Below are 27,036 nucleotides of genomic sequence, written 5' to 3' on the forward strand. Positions count from 1 at the left end.
GTCTGAAAATACCCCTGACAAATTCTGGTCAGATTTAGGCCAGTGGTTCCAAATGGCTGAAGAAAAATTAAGAATGGCCCAGTTGGTCATCACCAGTAACAGAAACAAGTTCCTTGTCCAGCCCTGTCCTGTACTTCAGAGTAATCGTGCCACAGCCATTAAAAAAACCTGCTAGCTTTACTGGGAAACAAGGAAATCATACAGCAGGAGAGAATCCTCCTGTACTAGCAACGAGCCAGCAGCTTTGGTAGTGTTGCACCATTTCTGGCACTTTACACATTCAGTTTGTAGGATGTTTACTTCCTTCCTCCCCATTAACCTGGTAGAAGACTTGGTAAAAAAAATAAAATTCAGGAATGGAAGCCACTTAGAAAACTCAAGGGATTTTAATGACTGAATAAAGGAGGAACTACTGATTATTATACTTAAGTAGCAAACAAGTATTTTGCTATCAAAGCACAAGCTAAAGAATTTAAAGAAGCCACAAACATTAATAAGCCCAACATACAGAACTTTAAGTAAGAAGGCATTTTACACACAGGGGTTTATCAACACAAAACTGTTTTAATATTTATTAAATGACACAAAATACCTAGATAACAGACTCACTCTCTGAAAGGACATGTATTTACATTATTTACCAACTTAAGAAAGACTCTCTGTACCCATATCAGACTTATGAAACATAAAAAAGGTTTTGCTGCTCTTTGCATCGAAGGATGCAATGGTGATACATGCCCCATTTGCAAGTCTGCATAAACTATAACTTTTTGATGCAGTGAAAAAGCACAATTTCATATCCTGGTAGCCGAGGGAAGAGGCTTCTGAAAAGTAACAGGGTTAGTTTTCTCCCCCACTCCAGACACACTCTGAAGAACTGTTATACAAAAAGTATATTACATTTTTGAATGCTGCTGTACTCTTACAATTTTAGTGTAACGTTTCAAAGAAAATATTCTTCCTACTATATGAAATCACTAAAAAAGTGGTATCTGAACATTTCTTTAGATGCACTTTTTTTTTTTTAATTTTTTTTTAAAAGCATTGGGCAAATGATATGTCTGGGAAAAACTGAAAGGCTGAAAAAAAAAACAAACCAAAACCAACCCCAAAAAAGAGCAGAGACCAAAATTCGAAGAACAGCTAAAGCAATGCAACAGTTTGCTTGGGTTTGGGGGATTTTTATTAACTATTTACTTTGGCACCTTTGTGTAAACTATAGAACAAAACAACACTTACAACACATTTGCAATTACAGCATTTAAACAAAATGGTCACTTTTTAAACCAGCCAAGACAAAAAAATAGTCCATTTATGGGTATAAAGATTAAAAAACCTAAAATATATATTTCTAAGAATAAACTGCAATTTCTTATGAACAAGGTGCTATAAACTGCATGCAAGAGTCAAGATTAAAAATGTGTGGCCAAACAGACAAGCTGTGTTCTAGCCAGATGAGCTGTGGTCCAAGCCCACTTTCATTTTTCTTACAGAGATATATATGGCTCAATAGTCAGGCACATGATCCCAGCAAGAAGTTGCAGAGTTGTACGGCTGGACAGTAAATCTTGGCTGCAGCTTTGTCATTAACCAGGAATAAGCGATTCCTTAGCAGAGATGAACAAGTTCTTGGGGAAACCCCATGCAGATACAAGGAGAAGAGTTCTCCTCTCCCCTCGTTCACCTCTTCTCTTGGCATAGCCAGGGCTCTCAAAGTCCGTTCTTTGGGTTGCTTTAACTAGATTGCCGCTTAGGGTCTGCCTCAGATTGTGAACTCTGATGAGATTTGAGGACACTTTCTATGCAATATTTTCTGCATTTAACTTACTGAAATGGATGGGATAAAAAAATAAATAAACCTTCAGACCTTTCTGGTTAGGTTGACTGACTGCAACACACTTGTGTTGCAATGAGGGAGGAGTTTACCAAAATAGGTGTTTTAAACATGTAGTGGTGTTAGATTTATATGCTACAACAGACTGAATGGAACCACTTCAATACTGATAACTCATCATTTCGTGTCTCCCAAACAGTTAAGTTTTATGCTCCTTCTCAAAAACACCTTTTTAAAAGGAATCTTTTATTGGCTAAAGATACAAAACACATACAACAAAAAGGAACACTGAATGCAAAATACAGAATTTTCTGGGGAGCTGTTCTTTCCTCCCCAGTGGATCTCTATCTGAACTAATACTTAAAAGATTTGCAGGAGCAGTCTTCAAGTTTCTTACCAGATAACTCTACTGTTAGTATTTTTCTTGCAGAGGCAAGGGTGGTCCTGGATGTTTACCAGTGGTTATGCTGCAATAGTGTCAAAGGATAAGGTAGATTTTCTGCAGATCACAAAGAGCTGTATGACAGTTAGTAGAAGGTGACAGCAAATAATTTAGTAGGAGGAAAAAAAATCCATTTGCATCATCTGTCAGCTGAGGGCTGCATATAAAAGAGCTTGAGAGAAAACACAGCTGGGGGAAATATGGAATTTAACAGTAAATCAAAAAGCAATAGGGATGGGATGTGTCAGATACAAAATACACACACGTACACACACTCACCCTCTCTCGCACATGCACACCCCTGAATGTGGAATCACAGTGATAGAAGTTATAGATCATAGAGAGCTAACTTACACTGCCACTAAACAAAAGTAACGTCTTGCTTCCAAGAAATATCTGGTATTCCCCAGGACTATCAGTGCCTGAAAGAGGATGAGGTTTTTCATTGTGCTCTGCAACACAGCTGATGGTAGGTCTAAAGCCTGCTGGGTAAGGAAGAACTGTTACATGGAGGAGTTACCTTTTCTGCTGACACTCCCTCCCCCCATATATTCCTGGCACATGCTGCTATAGCAATAAAAATAATGCATCTTGTTGAAACAAAGCTCTACATTCAAGTGACTTAATCTCCCATGTCTTATAAAGATGCAAAGAATGCTCTCTGGTCATCTAAGAAAATATATTTTAGATGCCTTATAGCAATACTTAACTTTATATATGAGAGGTAGGCTTCTGGGTTCTAGGAGGCCTGCCACATCTAGGGCTGAGTTCTTAAAGCTTTAAGTTAAAGCAATCCAAAGCAGGGCAGACTTTAGAAGAGCTGCCCTGTCTAAACCTTGAGGTTAGTTCAAGTTTAGAATGTTGCAAAGCAAAACAAGTATTAAAATCCATTTGCAATTTTTGTTCTTACAGCTTTACCACAAGAACAGCGTGGCTTTTCATAGATACCTGTAAATAGATCTGCTTTTCTAGAGTATTGCTGCCAAGAGGTGAAGGCCTCCTACCCATGACTAGTAAAAACTGTCACTTTTTCCATTATGGCTGTTTTATGCTTAAAATTCCCAAGGGTGAACACTAAGTCTTATAGGCAAGCCATATAAATCTAATCTGAACTTGTTTTGTTGGAGCACTTCTTCAAGAATGGTGTTTGCTTATATACAGTATGTATGCCCACACTGCAAACTTTATACATTGTTTTATATTGGTACCATTTTGTCCTAATTATGACCAAGAATATTTTCCATTACATCAGCAATAAGCATAGCTTAGCTTATTCCCTGTTTTCCCTCCCTCAAGGGAAAAACCCAAGTGTGGGCATCAACCAAACCAATGGTATGTTACTAACTGAAATGCATTCTGTACAGTAAATTAAAAGTTTGCATGCAGTTTAAGCATTTTAAAGGCTATTTTCTTATATTAACCTCCTGTTTCCTTTTAAAGGTGTGAAAGACATCTGTCATCTATCAAGGGACTCCTCTTCAGACCCAGAGACAAATGGAATCACAAAGACCAGGTACTTTCTTTCAGCTTTCTGCACATCTTACTAAATAACATGCAAAGAGTTCAACAGCATTCTTCTTAAAATGTAAATAGTACTCTTTAAATGGGCATGTTAACCACTGAAAGAAGTCCACTCTACTATACTTTTCCATTACACTGCTTTCATTCAATCATCGGTAGTATAAAAAGTCAATTAACGGGATCAACAGGCTAGTTTATCCACTGGCAATTGTGTATGACACCAAGTGTGCAGTAAAACAAAGGCCAACATATGTTTATGCAATATAGTTGTACTGGTTGGGGTTTTCTTTATCTCTTTCCATGTAGTCCCTGTCAATTAAGGATTCTATTCTCTTCTTAAGGTCAGCAGGCTGTAAAATAAAGCAGATGTCAGCATTATTACTTTGCAGTCAATGTTTCTCAGTTCGTTCTTTCTACTTAAGCCCAATATCCTTCCTATTAAAGATGGCTGAGGAAACGGGAATTACAGTTGGAAAAAAACCCCAAACCCTTAAAACATCAAAGCTTCTAAAGTCTGCAATGTATAATTGAAGAGAAAGTAACCAAATTAACTTGTCACTTGCAGCTAAGCAACTTTTATAGCAGGTAAAGATATTTATTGCTGTTTAAACTGAACTCTAAAGAGCTGCAATTCATGCACTATGTACCAAAATGTTTCTATTTCTGACTTTTACCTGGTAAAAATGGCACCAGTTTCAATTTATCTTGATGTGAGTGAGCTTTACAATGGTTTTGGTGCCCTATGAATTCGATGGGTGAAGGACTTCATAACGATATATCATGATAAGAGTCAGAGAGTGCATTTAAGTCTATTATAACCCTGCAAAGCCCAACTGCAGTTTATGCAATACTTACAGGACTGCAGGGACAAACCCACAAAATGAGATGGCAGTACTTTTAATCTTGCATTCCCATTGATAGGAAGCACTATATATTTGAACTCAAAAGAGATACATCACTGTATTTGAAAATACATTTCTATTTGTACATAATAGGCTATTCATTTCATCTTGCAACTGTGGGCTTCATTAGCTTTGAGACATTTACCAGTATCTAATTTTCATTCCATCTATATGTGTGTGTATATCTATTAAGCAATGTCTGAAAAATGCACTGAACATTTACTGGTTCCTAATTTATTAGCAAGCATCAACCAAATTAAGAATCAAAACCAAGTTTTCAAGGCCAAGTTGGACAGGGCTTTGAACAACCTGGTCTAGTGGGAGTTGGACCTAGATGAACTTTAAGGTCCCTTCCAACAAAAAACATTCTATGATGCTATGAATTCTGCATTACATATCTGAATCACTTTCTCCTTGTCCCCAAGAACGCATTGCCAGAACACTTCCAATACAAGAACAAGGAGAGCTAGCTTCACAGTTACTGCCAACACATTCTGCTTCTAGAAGCCTTTGGTAATAGGTTTTATTAACTCACTAAAAGCCTGAGGTAATTTTCAGACAAGTGAATGCACCTGGCACTTTAGGAAGTCTGAAAGCAAGTATTTGTCTTTCCCAGTAGTACAAAGGTGGATGTTTTGGACAGAAGCGCTGTTCAACTAAAGACAGCCAGGGAATATAAAAAGTAATAAAATGTTTTAGAAGAATAAAAGTCAGTACTACACCTTTACTGGGAATTTAAGCTGGTTGTAGACCTCCGACACAAGCAGGTTATGACTCAGCGTCTTGCGCATCTTCATGATTCGTACAATTGCAGCATCAATCTGATATTGCCTGTCCTGGAAAACTCTCTCTGTAGTGCTTGCCTGTTCCTCCACCTGAAGGATCCATTTAGAAAAGTTTTAAAGGGAGCACTAGAACTGTCAAAACTATTCTTCATAGATCTAAGACCGTAAAATGTCTGTTGTCAAATATCTGACAGAAATTCTTTAAAAATATGAAGACTGCCTGTTAAAAAAAGCCCTTTTGCAAGGAATTAAAATCTTTGCACAGATTTTACACTGAATGGCTGACAGGGAAAATTCACTGTGAACTTGTTTCTATGTTCACAAATCATTCAGTAAAGCTCCAGCGAATGATCAGGGGTGAAAAGAACATTCACTAATTTGAACTTCCCTTTAACAACCTTATTAGAGACACCTAGAATCACTGGTGTCTACATTGGTATGGAAGTACACATTTAAATCAGCAATGGTAGACACATGCTATCATCCAAATGATGTGTAATTTACAAAGATATCAGCATGTATATTACAACCTAGAGGAAAATGAAGCATGTAAATGGGCAGGCAATAAGATACTTAACCCAAGGATTTAAACCCCAGAGGATTAAAATGAATATACCGTTTCTTTCATCTGAATTTGGTTGATCTTTATCCTGAAGAGCTTATGTCTGAAATCATCATTACATGTGAATTTATCACCATCTTCTACATCTTTGCCTTTGGGGCTTTTAGTCAGTACTCTGGCTTTGCCGCAAGCCAGAGATTGAAGTGTCCTTCTCAGCTCTCCGTCCTCTAAAGCAGAAACAAGTTGTTTAGGTTTTTTTAAGAAAGAATGCTTGGAAGTAGTCATCTGTTTTCAATACCAACCTATCCCAGTGGCTTGTTTTATCTCCTCTAAACTGAACTCCTCTCCTTCATTAAACATGAGCAGCACCAGTGTCTGGAACAAGGAGACCTGAAGTTCTTTTTTTCCCTGTCACAAGGGAAATTAACAGGTATCACTAGGCTGGTTTTAATTTTTTCTTCTTTGAGGGTGGGAGGGGAAGGGAACACAGCAATAACAATGACACAGACACTCCCGCACGTCAATTATTTCACTTAAAGGATGTGATTTAGTTTTTCATATTCTCAAATGGATAAAGAGCTACTGGTCACCTTGTATTACTATGAAATACAGAATAAGCTAGAGGTCAGAAAGTTAGACTATCCAGTGACAACACTCACCCAAGACATGCACCAACTTACTCAAGGCAAATCGCAAAGCAGTGAGTGCTTAAAATTACAGTTTGAAAGACTTTTAAATCAATGTGCAACAAAAACATTAGTTTAAGAAATACAAGTATAAGATCTTTGAAATAACTAAGTTTGATAATATTTGTTTTACCATTAACATTTTAATAAACACCAGAACTGGTAAGCATTCCTACTCCAAGATTAATTTTCTTGAAATATATTTATGCCCATAAAGAAATGCTGAAGGGAAGTAACTGGCAGCCCTCTGCAAACAGTTGTGTTCTGGTACAATCCAAAACTTTTCTCTGTTTCAGTAGTGAAAAGCTTACTGTAAAGATACTTCATGCTGTCAGTTGAATTAAAATCATCTGTGGAACACAGCCTCCTCCTTTTTCTTCTCCCCAGTACAAAAATTAGTGCTGTCTTTAATATGTAACTACACCCACTGGCTATTTTCCCCAAGCAGTAACCAAGAGCCTTCCCCTCCCTCATTGATAAGAGATCAGATCTGTCTTCTTAGACCTTAATACATCTATCCCAGAAACTACCAACTCTGGAAATGATAGCAAAAGGTCAAAAGTTGAAAGTAATTGCAAAAACAGTGCTAAGTTTTCTATCATGGCACAAAAAAACTTCCAAATATATCCCTAAGTTACAATTTATACTCTGAATCAGCAAAGCAGCAGGAATAAGAGAAAGAAAACACACTCACCTCTTTAAATTCTGCTTTTAGTACACAGTGTCCTAATGTTGACTGCCACTGAAGTTTCCTACCACTGTGTTTTCCTAAATAAAAGGTCTTGAAAATCTCCTGAAGTTTTACCATCTAAAGAAAGAAAAAAACCCAAAACACTAACACACAATTTCTACTCCAAAAGAATCCTTCCCTCTGCAATCAAATGAGCCATAAGCGAAGGCTCAGAGAGATAAAGGGAATTGCAAAAGAAGAAAAACTATTTAAAGACACTTCTGCGCTTCTTTCTAGAGAATACATGCATATTTCAAACCGAGCTGCAGCTGACATCAAGATGCATTACTGATAGGCTGATAGGTGGTATAATATGTCTCTATTCATTACCTCAGGGGGCAAATGGACCTCCATAGGCACATAGGTTGGCCAGTAACCCATAGTCAGAATATTCACTGTCAGTTCAATGTTGCCAGGGACATTCTGATTTTGCATATACTGCAGAAAGAAACAAAGTAAACTGAAATAATTCAATGCTTACTGAACATATTTCAGGTAGATCTGAGGAGTCAGAGCACAGAAGAGAAGTAACCTTATGATGTCTTTGCTGTACAAACTGCAAGTTACATACGTGAAAAATAAGATTAAGAAAAAGCACTTTTCTGAAGTTCTAAAGGCACTTCCATACAGAAAGAAAACAGCAAAACAAGTGTTTTAATAAGCTGATGTGAAGATGAACCCAGATATGTGTGAATGGATGAAAGAATGTTAAAATTTGCTTGTAATCAAAACATTACAGAACCAAACTTACTAGACAGTTCATCAGATATAGTGGTGTATAAAATGTTTTGTAAGTTTACAGTTCTTTCATTAGGGTTGGTGATTTGGAAGTGTGTGGGTGTTTATTTATTTCTCTTTTATAAGAAACTTCTGGGGTCAGGTTTTTTGCTTCTTTGCTCATGAAAACCATTAATAAATGCAGTAAAACATTAAAAAGCACAGGCAGCACAGAATTAAGAGTAGATTCTGACTGATTTTCAGTAGAGACTGTTTTCCCAGTTGGGCTTTTGTCCGCTGTTTTCAAAAGCTATCACCTACAAAGTCTTCTTCTCTTTAGTGTAAGAACATTACAGGCAATGGGAGTAATTCGAAAGAAGTTTAACTTAATTGCAATACAAATGTACACAACTGAGGACACCCTGTACGCTCTCATTAGGCTTTCTGAGAATAACTAATTCAAAAAGCAAGTAAATGAAGGCGCCATGGCAGGCTTTCCCACAGTACCTGTTTAAACTGAATCATTATGTCTTTTGAAAGCTCCATATCTTTAAACATTCCTTCAAGTTTGCTGGTGAAAGCAGCTCCACATTCTATAAAAGAGAAAATTTAAATCTTAAAAATTAGTCTTCATTTTCAACGCCACAGAGTAGCTATTCTAAGTATCAGAATATACTTTGAAGCAAGGCTACCTATTTCAGTGTATGTTCTTACCTTAAGTCCTGGATTCTGATTAAGATACAGAACAAGGTTATAAACAAGGGGGGAAATGTTTTAATGTGGCAGCTATTTTGCAACCTGTTTTTTTTCCACATGGACATGATGGGTCATCCTAGGACTCCACCTGCAACCTGTCACTTAGACAACAGTTTTGATCCTTACTCTTAGAATAAGATCAAGTTCTAAAAATCTTACTCTCGCCACCCAGAGACACCATCCTACGAAACAATGAAGACCAGGCTAGAAGATCAGTAGCTGGCAGCTTGATGTTTCAAGTCCTTATACAGAATGAGTAACAAGCAGAAGTCATAAAATTCTCTGAGCACATCACTGACTTACTCAGCAGGGAACCTCAGCTCTGTCCCACAGGCCAAGATACACCATGCACTTTAAGCTCCTGACTTTTGACTACTGCTGCTATAATTACAAAACTAAAAGCAAATGGGTCTCTTTCAAAATCCACCAGTCATTCAAGATTTGCACACCAGCTCATGTAAAAGGGAATTACCAACAGCATTTCTAGGAAAGCCTGTTTTTTAAAAGATGACTGTTTTTAAAAGAAAGCAAACTGATAAACAGACATTTACCATGTTTGAGTTTGGAAAGCATGGATTTTTCGGCATCCACTGATGCACTCTTCCCAACTAATAGTCTCTTTGCTAGATCTTTTTTATAAAAGGCCTCAAAGACATCTTTTCCTGCAAAAGATAAGATTTGACAGTCATCACAAATCATTGTTTGTTTTATACAAACCTTACTTAGCCCCAGTTCAAAGCTCAGTAAAGCTAACAGTAACCTTAAACAGCGCTATACCAGCAAACTGCACCTACAGAGATTGAGCACTTGAAAATGCAGACAGACTGCAAAAAATATTTCAAAAATACCTTTATGTTACTGGTTAAACAACTGTACCCCCACAAAAAACCCCACAACTTACCATATATGAATCTAAATATGATCATAATTTTATCCAGCATTTTTTCAAGTTCTTCATCAGTAGCTTCTTTGTTGCCTGCACGAAGCTTTGAATCTACATATTTAGCTAAAAGTATTGAGGAATAGAAAATTTAGCAAATGCTGAGTATCATAATGGAACAATAATTTATTTTTTCTACATCTAATATTGTAAAATCTTTTGGAAGGGTAAATGATCCTGAAATCACCTTCAAATCAGTTTCACTGCAGCTAGACTGATATATTTTAATAGAGGTTATAAAGTTCTAAAAACATTACAGCCTAATCTCTTTTTTCAGATAAGCAATTACTCTATCATAACTTTATCAGCATACATAATGTTAAAAAAAAAGATTCCTGTGTGTATAAAAAAAATACGTCCTGGTCCATATTATGATCTCAAAGCAAAAAGTCACCACTGGTATAGATTGACACGGCTATAACAGAAGCAAAAAGATCAGAATTAAAATATGTAAACCAGTTACTTAAATGTGGAATTTCTCTAGCAGATTACCGTTTCGTTTAATTTCAGATGGTCTGGTAAGCCCATTATAGTTAGTGAATTAATTTTAAAAAGGGAGGGCAGAAAGCATTACCCCACAAGCCTAACAGCACAACAGACTGCAAGGTATTATTCACTGTGTGGGGAAACCATTAAGGTATTCAAAGTGCAGACAGCCCTGTAACATGAGGTAAAGGTCATCCTCATCCCTCTTCACTTTTATGTATTAAAACATAGCTATGTAGAGTCCCTCATAGCTCTGTGCACATGTGCTGGTAGCACAGTTATGTAAGCTTTTGAAAAAGTCAAATTACTAGCAGTATGCTTACATCTGGACACCAGTCAATTGCTGGAATGCTCAAATTCTAATGTTCTTCATTTTTCCATAGCCTAGCCAGTGAACTGCTGCACAGAGCTTGTTCTTAATGTTTAACGCTATTCTATGAAATGGTTCACTTGCATAACAAGGCGCAGTAGTTCCCCAGTTTGACAACGCGCTGTGCATCATGTGTTTTCACACATAACTTCATCATATCCCATCTGTAAGCTGCATCAGCAACTCCCTCTTGTCCCCCACCCAAATTCTCACATGGAGAGAAACTGAAGAAAAATACCTATGAGTTCAGCTGGCTTATTTGGTCTTTTGTTAATGAATGTTTCAAAGGCTTCTTTCATGGCATTTACAAACTTCTCATTCTTGAGAAAGCAAACATCAATAATATGGTCAACTTTGTCTTTAAAATCAAGTAGTTCTTGGACCATGGTTTTGTCTTTTTCTGGATTAATTACTATGGTGCTACCAAATGCCTGCAAAATAAAACATATCTTTCAATTAGCCTGAACAATGAATTTAAATTACAAGACTTTTAAAAGCCCAAGTTATTTTTGTAATGTCTTGTTTCTGGTATTCATATTAGTTCCACTGGCACAACATAAGTAGTTTACTATTATTTACTTTATAATCATTTCTAGACCTTGTATGTTGATTCAAAACCGATCTGAATAAGCGAGCAGATTCAGAACTGCCTGAAAAAATAAACTTAAGCATGATAAAAGTAACATACCATTTTTAAACATCTCTATCCTCAGGTTTCACACAGCTAAAGCTCCCACTGAACTCAGTTTTATTTAAGAGTACTGCTATGCTATTAGCGAGCCTTCCTTCACAACCACCATACTTTCTGTGACAACATTTCCACTAAGTGATATTCAGGTGCTTTTTGAACTTGAAATAGTTGGTAACTTAAGCTACCACTCATTCTACCATGAAATTTTACCAGGGAGAAGACAAACATTCTGCCATTACCAAAATATCTACTGGAGAAATACAGTTGCCCCCCAACTAACTATATGCCATGTAAAACCTCCAAATTTATTTGGAGTTCAGTAGTTCAACTGAATGTTCAGTATTTTCTTCAACAGGGCTAGAGCAGTTACTGTACTTTTCCTAGTACAGTTTCAAAAGCTGCTTATTAAATATATGTTTATAAGCAAGTAGCCTTTGCTTCTTAGTAAAATGCAACAGTTCATCAAGATGACTCAAGTATCTGTGTATAAACCCCATCGAGACAGTAGCAGTGTCTGTTCCAGAGTTCTAGGAACAGTACCTTTATGTACTCAATCCAGTGTTGCAAGAGAACCTGTACTCCACCTCTCACACGGCTGAACAACTGATACAGAAGAGACAAGTCCTGAATCCGGTTTTCATCAAGAAGGTGGTTTAAACCTGCACATGAGAGAATTCCAGTAAAAGTGAAAACCAGAGTAATTCAAAGAAAGTGCAGCATATTATTTCTGAAGGGGCCTCTTCAAAGCTAGTTTTATTTTAATCAAGCAATTAGTGGTTTTCTTTTATTTTAAGCTACCTAACTGCACTGTGTATCTTAGGCTACAGGTACTTTACATACACAATACCTTTGCTTACTTCTGCTTTACTATTCCCTGAAGATTTGAAACTTTTACACTAGTGATCTGTATGAAAAGTTCCTTGGAAAGACAGAGCTCTGGGTCTCAATTCCAGCTGTAAAATAGATTTGACAGATATTTGAAGGCAGGCAGCTTCAAGAAATAGCTTCATCTTTCACTTAACATTTGGGAAGAGAAAGCCTGATGCTCCACAGCAAGGTTCTAAGAAAGTAGCCAGATAAACATTGCAAACTTGATACTCCTCTCAATAAAGAGTCTGTTACAAACTTGCAGAAGATGCTCACAAACCTGTCTCATCCATAATCTGTCTAGTAAGGACTTTATATTTTATTATTCAACCTTTCCTGCACCCATATCTATTTCCAGACTATTCCTCAATGCAACAGAGGGCTACCTGACTCCAAGACTATTGCAAAACAGAGGCAACATACTTCATGGCTCAAACTGTATTAAATTTTTAGAAAAAGCTGCTTTTTGTAAGCAGGAAGTAATCAAATGTTTCCCCATCATCTGAAGGCTACTCCTTTATCTCCAAGTCTTCAAGATGCTATTTAACACACTGAAATCAAGAATTCCCTGTTACAGTTTTTCTTTTGCTTTGCTGCATATCTGAAGACAGCACTGTCTCTCTTCTGACAAGGAGAATGGTATTTGCCCTCTTGCAAAATGGTCAATGCTATTTCATGAACTGAAAAGTTCATGAGTAGCAAAGAGCACTAAAGAATGGCATAGCTTGTGTATTCCCGCAGCACCTTGATCTGCCTCTTTATTTTTCAGCACAGGAATTGAAAGCCCCAAAGCAGTAATTAGAAATGTTTTTATAAAGAAGAAAGATTACCTTTCTGAAGAATGGCTGTTAAATGTTCACCTAGAAGCTGCTTTTCTACAGTAGCAATTAGTGGCTTCCTAAAGAAAAAATGTTTAGAGTTATTTTTCCTTTTTCCGTTACTGACAGTTTTAAATCCTTTTTTGAGATTATGTTAACTACACTTGTCATTGGGAGTGCTCTACTTATCTGTGGCCAGGGACCTAAAATGATTATAGACATATTTATCCTTTTTCCTCCCCAGTAAGCAATCTTTCTTCTCTTTGCTGACTGGCTGTTTAGTTCACACAATAAGCCTGTTGTATGTGACCTCTACGGAACTGGACAGTGATTCCATCAGTCCAACTGATGGGAAAAAAAATTGGGCAAAAGTCTGACAAAGAATTTATCATCTGTTCTGTGGGAGGAGACTCATGTCTTGGGAGACAAACCAAGGAGAAAAAAAACCACCTCATGAGTCAAGAAGTATTAAAACAAAACAGGGAATTGGCCACGAATAACAGTGTGGAAGAAGGAAGCCACTAAACAGGCCAAATGTTTTTAACAGCTGAAGGAGGAAGGAAACAAAAACGTATGAGAGGATCATTTCAGAGAGATCCTCTGTGCCTGCTCTTTAAGCTGCCACCACTTGCTCAAAGAGTTTTGTTCTATTAGTGACCTACATTTTCTCTCAGACACAACAGCTATAGCTTTATATCAGAGAAAATTTCTCATGTCCTATCAGTCATGACCTCCGCTTGACTGTGTTACAGGAAATCCTGTCTCTAAGTAGGAAGACTGAAGACTGACGTTACTCAGTAATTTCCCAACCTCCATAAATAACATGCAAATATTTTAATGTAAATATTCAGTCTTTAGCTTTAGAATTCTCTGTCCCAGGTCCTATCTTTTTCGGATAGGATGGTACTTAATTAATTGCATTTCATCACAAAAGTGACCTTTGGACCGGGGGTGGCAGCCTGTTTTTTTTCCAACCAAATGACCAACAGCATTTATGTCAAAAATAGAAGGAAAGGATATTAGCTGTGTCAGCCAATACAGTGCTTCGTTGTAAACAACGAATTGTCGGAACTGAGAAGCATCTGATGGTCAGTCAATAACTGAAATAAACTGTAGCTATTAGATGGCCCTCAACAGAACAGCCAAATGGCTTATACCAAGCAAAACTGCACTTACTGTGTGCTCTGATCTAAGTACGTGATTATCCTGTCTGCTTCTTCTTCCAAGCGCTTGTTGACATGGTGAAGATATTCTGGAACCTGAAAATACCAGAGTAGTTTTGTACATTAAAAAAAAAAATTAAAAAGAAATACATCAAGGTGTGTGTGTGGGAAGACAGTACTGGTCTGACAGCAGCAGTTCTAAGCAGAAATCATTGGCATTGTGACTGAAGTCTGCATGTGAATTTCCTTTTTCAGAGTACTATAAAACATAAAGGTCACATTATTGCCCGGTATACTGGCTAATGCAGCAAAATAGTTCCTTTTCCTGACAAATACTTGGTAATTAAACATAACAAATATTGTTAAACATTCAAAATACCTCTCGTTCCTGCATAAGCCTCTGTCCCTCTGCTGCATACAGACGGTTAGTCTCTTCCAAGAATCTATGTTCGAAAGAGTCTTGATAAATCTAGGGAAACAACATGATAACAATGCAGGGTAAAACTTAATGAGCACTAAATAAGAATCTGAGCTCTTTACCAGTCTAAAAGTGAAACAAGTTTACTCACCTGTAAGTCAGAAAGCATGCTTAGAAGGCTTCGAAGTAAACTCCTATCAATAGCCTCACCATTTCTTTCCCTCTCAATCAGGAGAAGAATGCCATCAATAGTTTTGTTCTGAACTTTCTGATCACTGATTATATGAGTTCTGAACAATTCTAGACCCATATCCCTAGAAAGAAAATACTGTTCAATAAACTGCATAAGAATCAAGCCGAATATATAAAATTTTATCTGGATCAAATAGAGAAGCCAATAAATGCTAGCATTCTTCAAATTTTAATTCCTCTTCCCCCAAATGACTCAAGACGCACACATAAACATTAAAGTAAGCTGTGACAAAGCATCAACAGTAAGATACAGATTTTAAAGACGAAAGCACATATTTTTCCCTAAATGACCACCTAACGTTCCAGTGTCTTTATTTCTGAGCTGGTTGACAGGATGATGGAAGCTGAATGGACAGCACCCTTCACAAGAAAAGGATAATGTCACCCGAGGTCCCAATTCCATGGTTAAGGTGTTGGATAATTTTCTTTGTCCATCCCTTTCTAATCTCTAACTCTTAGGCACAGCTTAGAACTCAGTGATGTGAAAGTCAAGGACCTCTGCTTTGTGCATCCCAGTTAAAACCTTCCATTAATTTGTAACTGTGAGCTGGGACACTTTTAGGAAAAGCCAGAACCTGCATCCTCCATCTCCACTCCTTCAATCTCTGGCAAGGTAATTCAGGTAGTACCAAAGGCACTGTAGGGCACTTGCTAGTTATTAAAATAGCGGGGGGAGCAGCACAGGGGTTGAGTCGATACAAGAGTAACTTCTTTTTATTCTAGGTAACTTCTTCCTTTTCAAAGTATTTAAAGAACTTTGAATACTGTGTATGTTAAAGCCAGTAACTGGTTAACCCAAACCCTTGCACTTCAGTTGTTAAACACACCCTTTCCTCTAAGTGTACGAAAGGGAGGTTGACATCTACCTAGCTGAAATTTGCTATCACAGCTATTCTAGAAGAATTCTGTAACTCATAGAATCATAGAATGGTTAAGGTTGGAAAGGACCTTTGGATCATCTAGTTCCAACCCCCCTGCCATGGGCAGGGACACCTCACACTAAATCTTATCACCCAAGGCCTCGTCCAACCTGGTCTTGAACACTGCCAGGGATGGAGTATTCACAGCCTCCCTGGGCAACCTACTCCAGTGCCTCACCACCCTAACAGGAAAGAACTTCCTCCTTATATCCAGTCTAAACTTCCCCTGTTTAAGTTTTAACCCATTACCCCATGTCCTTTCACTACAAACTCAAGGCAAATAAAGTGGTATCTCCCTTTGCAGCAGGCATGTACACATTCACCATTTAATGTACAGGTCACTATTAAGAAAATCAGCAGGATACATGTGATAATTTAAATATCCCCCAGTAATTTTATTCTTTGTGTTCTTACCAAATAGACGGCAGCATTGAATTCTGAAGTACGTAAGTTCGGTCCAAGAACAAAAAGATACTTCTAATCATAATCTATTATGAGAAAGAATAAAGAAACCCCACAATCATTTTACTCTTGAAACTGAAAAGCAACACAGATCATGCTCAACAACAACAAAAATACCCACTGACAAGTTTCAGGCAGTGCTTTCTTAGACACTGCTGATTTAAGATATTCTGCCAATCTCAGTGAGATGATCTGTGTGACATTTATCGTCTTTCTCTAGCAAAGAACAGCTCCTTTTATGATAGGCATAAAAGGAGACAGGTTTGTATAGAAACAACAGTTAGGAGCTGGGGGTGTGTGGGTCAAAGATCAGACCAATGTGTCAAAAACCACACTACAGACAAGTATTTTCAAGGCTTGATTTCTGACAAAACTAGATAGATTTGTATTTCACCATGAAACCTTATGTAAATTTAGAATATTTCAGAAGCACAATACATTTGTAAAGGAAAAAAGTTAAGCAAAACATACACTGACTAGTAAACTGGTTTTCTTTAAAAGGACAACAAACTTACCATTTGTCTGCAGTGATCTTGCCAACATTTGTCTATTTTCTTTAGAAAAAGGACACTATCCAATGAATCCATGAAGAAATAATTAAGGAAATAATGATTAACAGGTAGTGTTAGCAATGGAATGAACCAACGTTATTATTTTTTTAAAAACACTTAACAGAGCACAACAACCTCACCTACTCCCAAAAAGGATGTTAACTTCATGTAACGTATTTATTTTTAATGAGAGCCCTTAAGAGTGAGAAATCAAAATGATTCAAATGTTGTAATAAAACAAGGATTGAAATACTTCTGAGTGCTTTGTCTAAGCCTCCATCCCCGAGGAGTGGAACAAACATATATATCCCCACACCTCAATTACCAACAATTCACAACAGATTTAAGAGCCACCACTACACAGCTACTGCAGCATCAGCTCATGTTAAGAGATAACCTTAAGAGATAAATTTTGTCCTCGAAATTTAACTTTTACTCAGTTCATTGCATAGTTTTGGTACTATTAATATCCACTTAATGGGATCTCAATATGATGCAACTCAAAAACTTTTGAAAAGAAAACATTTTGATTCTCAGACTCTCTAACACTGTATGCTGCCAGACCACTAGCACTTATCAAAACCAAAACAAGACTACTTGTTGGAAGACTTTCCTGTTTACCTGAGCATGGCAAGTTCAGCATATATAAAGACATGAGGTGGTAAAGCCAATACAGTCTTTTTTACCCTTGCTCTAAGTTTAATATCAGCTTCTGTGACAAGTTAAGTGTTCTACAAATACCAATGAAACTTTCTCAGACTTTCTCACAGCTTACAGACATAAAGGAACTAGTAGTGTTCTCTGAAGTCTCACAGAAAAATAAAACCTGATCTAATTATGCAAGAACTAGGAATTCAGAACTAGTCAAAGAAATCCATCACCACAAACTGGCAGGTAAAAATGCTCTGGCTTGTCAACAGCTGAAAAAAGGATATTCTCTGAATTGGTGAATTTGTGCTTTAATGTGGTCTTCACAGATCTGTCTCAATTGTTTGTACAAGTTTGCAGAGATCTTGTAGGAGCAGAGATTTTCAACAGCCTGAAGTAAAGAGAAACAGATACTAAAAAAACTGTTTATATGATGCTTATACGTGGTTTTACAAGGAAACAGGAAAAAAGAAAAACAAACCAACCATGGAATTCTTTCTGCTTCTCGCTCAAAAATCTACCAGCTTTTAATTATAACAGAGTTAAATGCTGCATGCAAACCACCAGATATGGAACTACAGTGGTAATAAGAGACAAAGGAAGGCCATGCCCTGAACAGCTTACAGTTTATTAATTTCAGTTGGAGTACTGATATCCCATAAGGAACTGCAGGGCTTGTGTCTCTAAGAACACGTTTGTTAGTTTAATATGTTCCAGCAGCTTGCTGGGTTTCATACTTCAAAGCAGACACTTAAGGTCTTAATTTTATTAACTGCTGTGCTCTGCAAATCACACTGATACTAGCAGAAAAAGCAATACCAGTGTTAATTCGTTTTGCAGTTCTCTCCTTGATTAAGCTTCCCTCATCCCCAAAAGTACATATATATACACATATTTTATATATGTATATCTCCATCCATCAACCCCTTGCCTAAATAAGTTGTTGTACTCCTGAACAATTTTTATACTAAAAAATATTTTTGGAAAGGCTCATATTTAGAACGACATTCCAGATGTGTGCAGTGACAAAGCTCAGATTTCTAGATCATAAGTAAGTATTAGAAGATTTTTTGCTGTGCTTCACAGTGTGAAAGCAGTGTGAAAAGACTTTTCCAAAATGAATACAATTGCCCAGATTTGGAAAGGAACTTTTTGCAGACTGATGAAAGACACATTATACAATTATTCTGTAAAATACCTGTAGAAGCTAGAGAGGAAAAGTATAATGCCTTTTGATTTTACCTATTTATTTTTTTTAACGTAAAATACTTCAGTTGCCAGTACAACCAGCTCACGGGAAGAAAAGAACTGAAAGCAACTGCAGGCAGCCATGCAGGGACAGCATAGTTCAGACATATACAGAGCAGATCTACTCCATTACACTGAAGTCCCTCAGAGTATTTCCCAACAGTCCAAAGAGGAGCCACCAGCAAACAGTAAGCAGCCATCACTAGAAGCATAGCAAGAATCAAAACAACTGAACAGGAAGTTCCTCAGTTTATCCTAGGATATCAGTCTCAGTATCAACAGTACACAACTTTCCAGAGCAAGTTCACTACAGCTAATACTGGCTCTAGGACAAGGAGGAGCCAAAAACACGTAACAAAAAAAAAACACTCCACAAAACCCAAAACCCCACAACAAACCAACCCACACAACAGAAATCACAAAAGAAAACCAACCCTGCATAGGCTTACTGTCAGAAACAAACGAATACAGCAAGAAAGTGAGTATGCCAGTTAAGACTAAACCAGGTCTGAATGATGATAATTAAGAAAGCCAGAGTTATCACTGAAGTGTACATGTCTTAGTATTTGGAAATAGCAGCAAATTCAACTCCAGCCTTAATACTGTAAGAAACTCCAAGCAAATACAGTGATGCTATAGGAAAACATATTCTACAGCTCACTGTTCAGAGTAGGTTATGGACACAGCTTAGCTCTGTTCTGCTGCTGTACCCACAGGGCCAAGCTCTAGATGCAACAGCAGCAAAACCAGAAATAACCACTACTCTCATGGAGTAGGAGAAAACGGAGATAAAACCACTACACTTCAAGAGCCTGATTATACCCCAGTAAGTGCAATAAATGCATTTCTTCTTTTCTCCCATTTGATTTGGAGAAGCCGACTGAGAGCTAGGAAGAGTAGTTTAGAACTTGCTGGTTGCCTGTACAACCACAGCTCTCTCGCTTCTACCTATCAGCCCTGGACACCAGCAGCCACTTTGCCATACTTCATCTGTCTCAACTACCAATGTTTTTGTAACTGCTGTCTATCAAGGCAAGTACTATTGACATATACTGCTCCAAATCCTTAAAAGGATTAGCCTCTGCACTGCAGATGGACAAACGCATTCCATTAACTCTTAGCGAAGCAAGTTTACATCTATTAATATACACTTACATTTATGTAGTGATCATATAAAGCTGTGCTTTTTCATTTGCATATCAGAAACTCCCTAGTGTTAAACACACATCTGCTAGTATTGAGTGTTTGAACATCAAGTGCAAAACTTCTGCATCTTCACTGGTAACATCCATAGAAATATTTTGTGAATTCTGCTTAATTGGCACTTTTTTTTTTTTAAGAGATTAAACTTTCTGAAGACACTGATACAAAACCTTTTACTAACATTTGCTCTGCGCGCATAACGCTACTACTGCAATATTGTAACTTCCAAATTTAGTTACTGTTACATAATAACAATATATCAAAAATTCCCAAGAACTTTAGGGGCTCTAAATTATCTTGTTCTGAATTAGAGGAACAAAGGCTTCTGATCAGGGAATCTGTGCCCTAAAGATGGTCACAGCATCTAATGGCAAAGAATCATATTGCTTTTGGGTAAGATATATTCTGTTGTTGGGCTTTTTTGGCTGGCTCTCTATCCCACCGAACAGCGGCATCCACACTTGGGTTTGTGTGCTGGGCAAGAGAACTGAACACAGCTTTGATTGAGAGCAAAAGCAGAAACTCCAGAAGTATTTAACTCTCTGATTAAAAAAAAAAACCCAACCAAAATGAACAAAACCAAACAAAAATTAGGGAGCTGGTACCAAAGATCTGGATCTCTATTTCCTCGTACTAATTTAGGGAAAATTATTTTAATAAAGAAGCTTTCAATCCTGCAGCACTTCAACCACTCGAAGATGTGTATCACTTCTCTAGCTGAGAAGGAAGAAAGCGTGTATGAATCTAGTGTCCCACAAAGAAATAAAGCTTCAAAATGTTTGCCCCGTGTGATTTTCCAGCACAGAGCAGAGTTAAACCAAACTCAAGAAGTTTAATTCCATCAAAAAACCCCTAGTATCTCATTTTAAGGTGTGCAGTACAACTTTTGCAATTCCCCTCTACGTCTGGATAATGGTGTCTGCCAAGGCATATTTGGCATCAGATCCATTTACCAAGCAGCTGTTCAGAAATGACATTAAATAGCATTTAAAAACATTAGTGATTCCTATTACTATTTTTAATCAAGGCATTTATTTTTAGATTTATTGAAAAAAAATATCTAATCTGTTTGCACCCTATTTCATTGAAAAGGAAGTTACTGCAGTCTTAAAATGAAGGCTGAAAAGAAAAAAGTGCTTTTTTTTTTTTGAGCACAAGCAACATAAAATTAGGCCTGTGGTAAAAGCAAGCAGCAATGTAAGTGATTATTGTGAAGCAGAAGCAAGACTTTCAGTAGAACTTTGTATTTTTAAACAATTTTGGATATCCTTCACATATTTAATTATCAGTTATTTGTTCTGTTGCTCAATCTAAAGTAATTTACAATACCAGCCAATACAGTGGGTTGCAATTTGTTATTAGTTTTACAAGCTTTGCAGAACTAACAGTACTGTGCATCATCCTGACAAACTGTTAAAAGTTAACATTATAAAAGATTATTATGAGCTCAGAAACGTACTGGACTGACGAACTTGGTTCCATGAGAAATGGCAATTTATCCTCCCCTAAGTCTGTCCCCAAACCTTGGCAAACACAGTTTTTCTTCCCAGCTTTTCTGAGAAATGCAACTTTGAGGACAGGGGAGGAAGAGACACTAAAAATAGATGGAGAGAAAGCTATATACACACAGAGGAACAAATCAAACAGCCAACCAGGCTTTAAAAGTACAGTAAAAAGTGTAAGTGCTTCTTAATACCTAACTAAAGTAGTACTGTTGCTAGGTCACTAAAACCACAAATACCATGATGTTAGTAGGGAAAAGGTGAGGAGGGGGAGTCTTCCTAACACATTCAGGTGAAAAAGCAGAAGTGGAGCTTGTAAAAAAAAAAGTTAGGAAATGCGGTTCAAGTCTGATGACTTCCTGAAACATTTAGGGCCAAGCAATCACAGCTGTTTCTGGGAATAAAATTTGACTCTCAGTTGTTAGAATAGACAGAATACTGATTGATAAGAAAATCGCAACCAAATCAAAATAACACAGTTCATGGAGAAAAATGGTCTTCTATTTACTTTTAGGAATTAAAACATTTCAGTTTCTAAGTGTTTTATGATCTTCAAAAGAGAACACACGTTGCCTTCAGAAAGAGGATTAGATTTTAATATAAAAATCATCTTTTTCTTACCTAAACACCAATGTTTTAGGATTTCATATTTCTCCTTTAGCAGCTACACACTATAGACCCTGAAACAGTAAGGGAATACAGCTCCTTGCCTTATTTAATTCTTGTCATCTGTTGCAAGTGAAACCATCTCTTGGACTGTGTTTGACAAAAGCAGCTACGAAGCAAAATCTCATATTCTTAGCACTGTATCAAGCCAAGAAAAAAAAAAAAAACAACAACAAAGCAAAAAGCTCTACCCCAGTGCTCTTACTTAAAGTACTTACCTGATAAAGCTCCTCTAAATTGTACTTAATTGAAGTACTGTTCTGGATAGCTTCTACTGCTTCTTTCAGTTTTTGCCAGGTTTCATCTGTGTAGTTTTCAGGCAATTTGGGTTTATCTTTAAAATAAATGATAGAGAGTTTGAAAATTCTTTAGAAAAAGCAGATGCATTGAAAAAATTCAGCACTGTTCTTCACATACACACCACGGCATCTGTAGCCCAAACAGGATGCGTGATTAATAAAAATCACAATACTGTGTCTGAGCAACTCAAGAAGGGATAAAGGCTAAAAACCAGCAAGAATGATCTACACCTTCATTACGCTTTTTCTCTACAAAAACAAAACAGCTAAAAAAAGTTGAAAATGATGTGGGTTAATAGATACAGTTGTGTATAGTTGCCTTTTTTCTTTTTTTTTTTTTTCAATTTACTGCTCATTAGCTCTACTCTGTACTAACAGTTGGAAAGAAACCCTTGAGAAACACACATGGAAATACTGTAATTATAATACAGGCTTTAGGGTGGGAAGAAAAATCTTCCTACCTACAAGTAATCCAGTTACATCTCTCTTGCCTTTGGTCAGCAAATTTTTGTTAAGAGTTAAGCTCTCTTTTAATGTTCAAATAGCTCAAGCTTCACAGATTTGAATCTTTCTATTATTTTTCTCAGGCTCTCAGAGGCATCTCTAGAGATGCCCCTGCTATGCAGCAGCATCAACAGGACTAAAACATTTACAACAAGCTAAGAAAGATTCTCCAAGTCACAGCCACAGCATACAAAGACTATTTTAAAATTCTCTGCGTTCTCGTAACTAGCTAAAATGACTATTTTTAATTCTAATAAGCATGTTCCCAAACAGAGAAGGAGAAAATTTAGGGAGGAAGGCACATTCATATCCATGCCACCAACAGGTAAAGTGGCCCAGAGTTTATACTCTATTGAAATTGATTTTTATATACCTGAAGGTAAAAAACAAATTGTGAAGCTTTACGATTTCTCTAGAAGTAACAGAGAGAGAAGTTTGTTGGGTTTATTTTTATCCCGTCAAGCATTTCCCTACAGTATTGGCAACATCCCAGCATTAACTGTATTGTAAGAATCTGGAGAAACCAACTACAAGTAAGACTTGCCTGTTTTTACTAGCAGCTAATGACTATGCTACTCAGCAGTAAATACCATGATTCTGCATTTTAGGAAGTTATTTAAGTTGCAAAGGATGTTGCTGCTATCACTAAGATAAAGGCAACAACCATAAAATGAGTATTCAGTTTAGCATTTGAGAGTAAATAAAAAGCAAAGCTGGTAAATTCCTGAGACAACCTTTTTAAGCAAGTGATTCAAATACCAATTCATAAGTGATGATGATCACAGCACCATGCAATCCATAACATTTAACAAATACTTTAAACATGAAAAGTTGACTTCCCTTATAGATAACAGTGTACAAGCAACAGAAGAATGGACTCTATTTCTCACTATCATGCATCATAGCTATAAAATTTAAATTAATAAAATTAAATGATAATGACATAATGGGCAGACAACATTTCTGAGGACCTTAGAGCAAAAAGTTACACTGTGATCATGAATTGCTGTAAGACACAGTGGGTAAAAGAATCCTAATCCTTAACTTGTGTGATGTCTCTACCAAAAATTTCTATCAAATGTGTATTTAGAAATCATTTTTAATGCCAGTAACATCTTTCACCTGACCCCCTTGTCTCACACCCTCCGCCAACCCCAATACAAGGGGAAAAAAACCCTCAACCCAAGAAAGCAAGCTACCAAACTATTTTATAAGATAACAAGAGGCAGGAAGTAAGCCTATGATTTCCTCATCTTTATGGGGAAAAAAACCGACAGAAGTTTAGCCAAGCTTTCTGCCTATTTGCTAGAAAATGAAGCAGCATCACCACAGAAAAGTTTAACTTCTCTGCTTCAGCTGGTCTCTAGTAACAATATTTGAAAGTCTCAAACATCTTTTGAGAGAATTTATAAAATAATGTAAACTTGTAAAGTGAGAGTACGTTAAGACAGAAAAAACAATAAAGAGTTAAATAATAAAAATCACAGCGAGGATATTGCAAGGAAAATACTCAGCAAAAATCTGAGCTACCTACTTTAACGGCAAGTGGGGAAACCAGAAAGGAAACCCGCCATAATAGCCTGATAATCACCTTAGTTTCACCATTTAAAGCTAAGCACAGGCAGATTAACCTATAAACAGACAGCATGGATAGATGCAAGGCATCTATAGATTCAGGCCCAGTTTCAAAACAAAGCCCCCACAGTCTGTGCAAAGATTTATCATACACTGAGCTAAAATACACATATATATATACATATACTAAACCCTGAATTAGGATTACTAGAAAAGAAGAATCAAACATTGTAAGTCTGAATAAAAGTAATTTACACACTTAATGTAGTAAAAGCTTTCGTTTAACAAACAAGTTAAGGCCTCCTCAAGAGACAGAGTGAAAGGAGTCTGAAAAATAATCCCAAACAGCAAAGTGCAGCTCAGGATGTATACATGACTGGGCAAGTATGTATCATAAGACATTATTCGCCCTTTACATAAGCATAGAAACATTCACCACAGAAAAGCATTTCCTGTAAAACCTGGAGCTATTTGAAAGCCAACCGGTTCTCACGTCAAAAACAAAACACGAAGGTGAGCATCAGCTCCCCATAGGTTGTGACAAATGGCCTGTTACCTTTAAAGTTCTTGATCACTAATTTCTTAGCGGAGCCAGGTTTACTGTTGGCGAAACTGGAAACAGTAGAGGAGGCAGCTTTGGTCAGGCCATTCGCATGGTGCCCCACAGCCACTGATGAAATTAAAAGGCTTTTATTTTTGAGCTGTTGTTGGTGCTGCTGTTGAGAAGAGGCAGCAGGAGAGGAGGATGAAGAGGACTCTTCAGCCATCTTCACATCGAGTCCAACAAAATCCACGGAGTCCTCAAAGCGCAGCTTCTTCTGGAGGTGATGGTTAGAAGAAGCAACTCCTGAGGAGGAGCACGAGGAGGTGGAGATGATGGAAGAAGATGATGAGGAGGTGTTCTTGGAAGGAGAGGAGGCGCAGGAAGAAATGGAATCAAATTCCTCTCTTTCAGAATTGCTGTTGCTGCTGTTATTTAACTTTCTCTTCTTGCAGGAGGAGCTGCTGCTGGTATTACCATCAGTGGCAGGTCTGACCTCCTGGGCTGCAGCTGGGGGGTTGGGGGAAGAGAAACCTGTGGGAAACATGAACACACAGAAGTGAACAGGCTGAGGGGCATCAAATCCTTGTGATGTGACAAAGAGAGAGAGAGAGTTTGAGTCAGTCTCTGCTCGGTGTCTCTCGAGGGGATCTTTCAACTCCTCTCTCTCATCAGTATAGTCCTTCCGTCTTCCCTCTCCGTCGCTTTGTTCTTTCTCGAAGGAATCAGTTTATCTTCTCTCTTCCCCTTTTCTTTATTACTTGTTTCTTCAGGTAGTTGGTCTCTGCTTTCTTGCTTTTACTCCCTTCTCAGCGGAGCGTCTCCTGTTCCTGCCTCTCGCCACCCACTAGTTCAATTCTTCTCTCCAATACCGGTATCTCCCCGCGGCTGCCCGCTCCCCCGGCTTTTCCTTTCGCTCCCCTCCTGCTCCGGCCGCCTCGTCTCCTCCGAGCAGCAGCGGGGAAGGCTGAGCGCGGCTCCCTCACGCCTCGGCTCCAGCCCCTCGCCCCACACACCTCCCGCTGCCCCGCCGCCGCCCGGCCCGCTCTTCCCCCGCGGCCCGCTCTCCTGGGGCTCCCGCCTTCCCCCCTCGCTGCCGCCTGCTCGCGCTGCCTGAGGGGGGACGGCCCGGCCCGGGGCTTGTTATTGTCAATACACGGCAGAGAGGGAGCCTAAAGATGGCGGCATATCCGGTCGCCGTGCATGCCGGGGCGCGGCCGTCCGGAAGCGCGGCCGGGCAGCCAGGATAAGGCGGCGGATCCCACCTCCGGCGCACAGCCCCGCTGCCGCCGCCACCCCCCGCTGCTTCCCGCTGCCCTCTGGCCTACCGGAAGTGATCATAGTTGCCGGCCGCTCCTAACGGCCGCACTCGTTACCGCGTCCCGCAGGAAGGGGACGTGGCTGCCGCGCTTCGTGTGGCGTGAAGGCGGAGGGGGCGGGGCCCGGCGGGCGGCCGCGGGGCGCGGGGCTTGGCCCTCGTCGCGGTCCGTATCGGGAGCTTGGGGTCCTGTCCCCTCCCTTCCCATCTGTCAGCGCGGCGGGACACGGCTGCCGCTCCTCTGCCGGTGACCGCTGCTGTGTGCTGCGGCTGAGGTAAATGCGGGGCCCAACCGGGTCTGTCAGAGCTGAGGCCGGGATCGGAATGGTGGCGGCGGCGGTCTGCGAGCTGGTCCTGGGAATGGTTTTCCTTACACTGCTATGTAACCGATCGTTTAGCATCAACTTTTAAACATGAATTTAATACATATGTGGACTTGCACTGCGCTAAGGCCTGGGGTGGTGGTTTCTGCTATTTACTTACTTATTTTTAAACGTCTGGAAGCAAAAATAGAAACCGTGGACCTTTAGTGGCTCTTCCTTGATGCTGCTGTATCTGTTACCAAAGGAAATGTGAGCTTTTTGAGAGTGTTGGTGTGATTCAATGGCTATTGAGAAATAACTGCAGAAAAAGTAACAAAACAAGTGATGACGTTTTGT

The 27,036-nt window shown here is 38.4% G+C and overlaps 1 protein-coding gene across 2 annotated transcripts; it reads right to left on the bottom strand.

Moving 5' to 3' along the window:
* Positions 1-367: 367 nt before the first annotated feature.
* Positions 368-26,080, bottom strand: CUL4B (cullin 4B). Of its 2 annotated transcripts, XM_057425249.1 has the most exons (20): positions 25,075-26,079; positions 22,359-22,474; positions 17,809-17,912; positions 16,838-16,907; positions 16,275-16,348; positions 14,840-15,002; positions 14,650-14,739; positions 14,284-14,366; positions 13,120-13,187; positions 11,963-12,081; positions 10,970-11,162; positions 9,837-9,941; positions 9,487-9,597; positions 8,687-8,772; positions 7,793-7,900; positions 7,427-7,540; positions 6,349-6,454; positions 6,101-6,273; positions 5,422-5,574; positions 368-4,147 (listed from the first exon to the last, which is right to left on the bottom strand). In XM_057425249.1, the coding sequence occupies exons 1-20, from the start codon at positions 25,604-25,606 to the stop codon at positions 4,052-4,054; spliced, it is 2,664 nt and encodes an 887-aa protein (XP_057281232.1). In that variant the 5' UTR covers positions 25,607-26,079; the 3' UTR covers positions 368-4,051. The 2 variants fall into 2 exon arrangements, with proteins under 2 accessions (XP_057281232.1, XP_057281233.1); XM_057425250.1 differs by lacking the exons at positions 16,838-16,907; positions 17,809-17,912 and having other exon boundaries at positions 25,075-26,080.
* Positions 26,081-27,036: the final 956 nt, after the last annotated feature.

This window comes from Pezoporus wallicus, unplaced genomic scaffold (genome assembly GCF_028554395.1).
Source record: "Pezoporus wallicus isolate ANWC-B61680 ecotype Strahan unplaced genomic scaffold, APGP_CSIRO_Pwel_v1 scaffold_6445, whole genome shotgun sequence".
Lineage (NCBI taxonomy): Eukaryota > Metazoa > Chordata > Aves > Psittaciformes > Psittacidae > Pezoporus > Pezoporus wallicus.

Coding starts and splice junctions, on each gene's coding strand:
- CUL4B (XM_057425249.1), bottom strand. CDS start 25,606: ATGTTTCCCACAGGTTTCTCTTCCCCCAACCCCCCAGCTGCAGCCCAG. Junction 16,349..16,837: donor AAGATCACTGCAGACAAATG/GTAAGTTTGTTG, acceptor TTCTCATAATAG/ATTATGATTAGAAGTATCTT. Junction 5,575..6,100: donor AAATTCAGATGAAAGAAACG/GTATATTCATTT, acceptor TGGATCCTTCAG/GTGGAGGAACAGGCAAGCAC.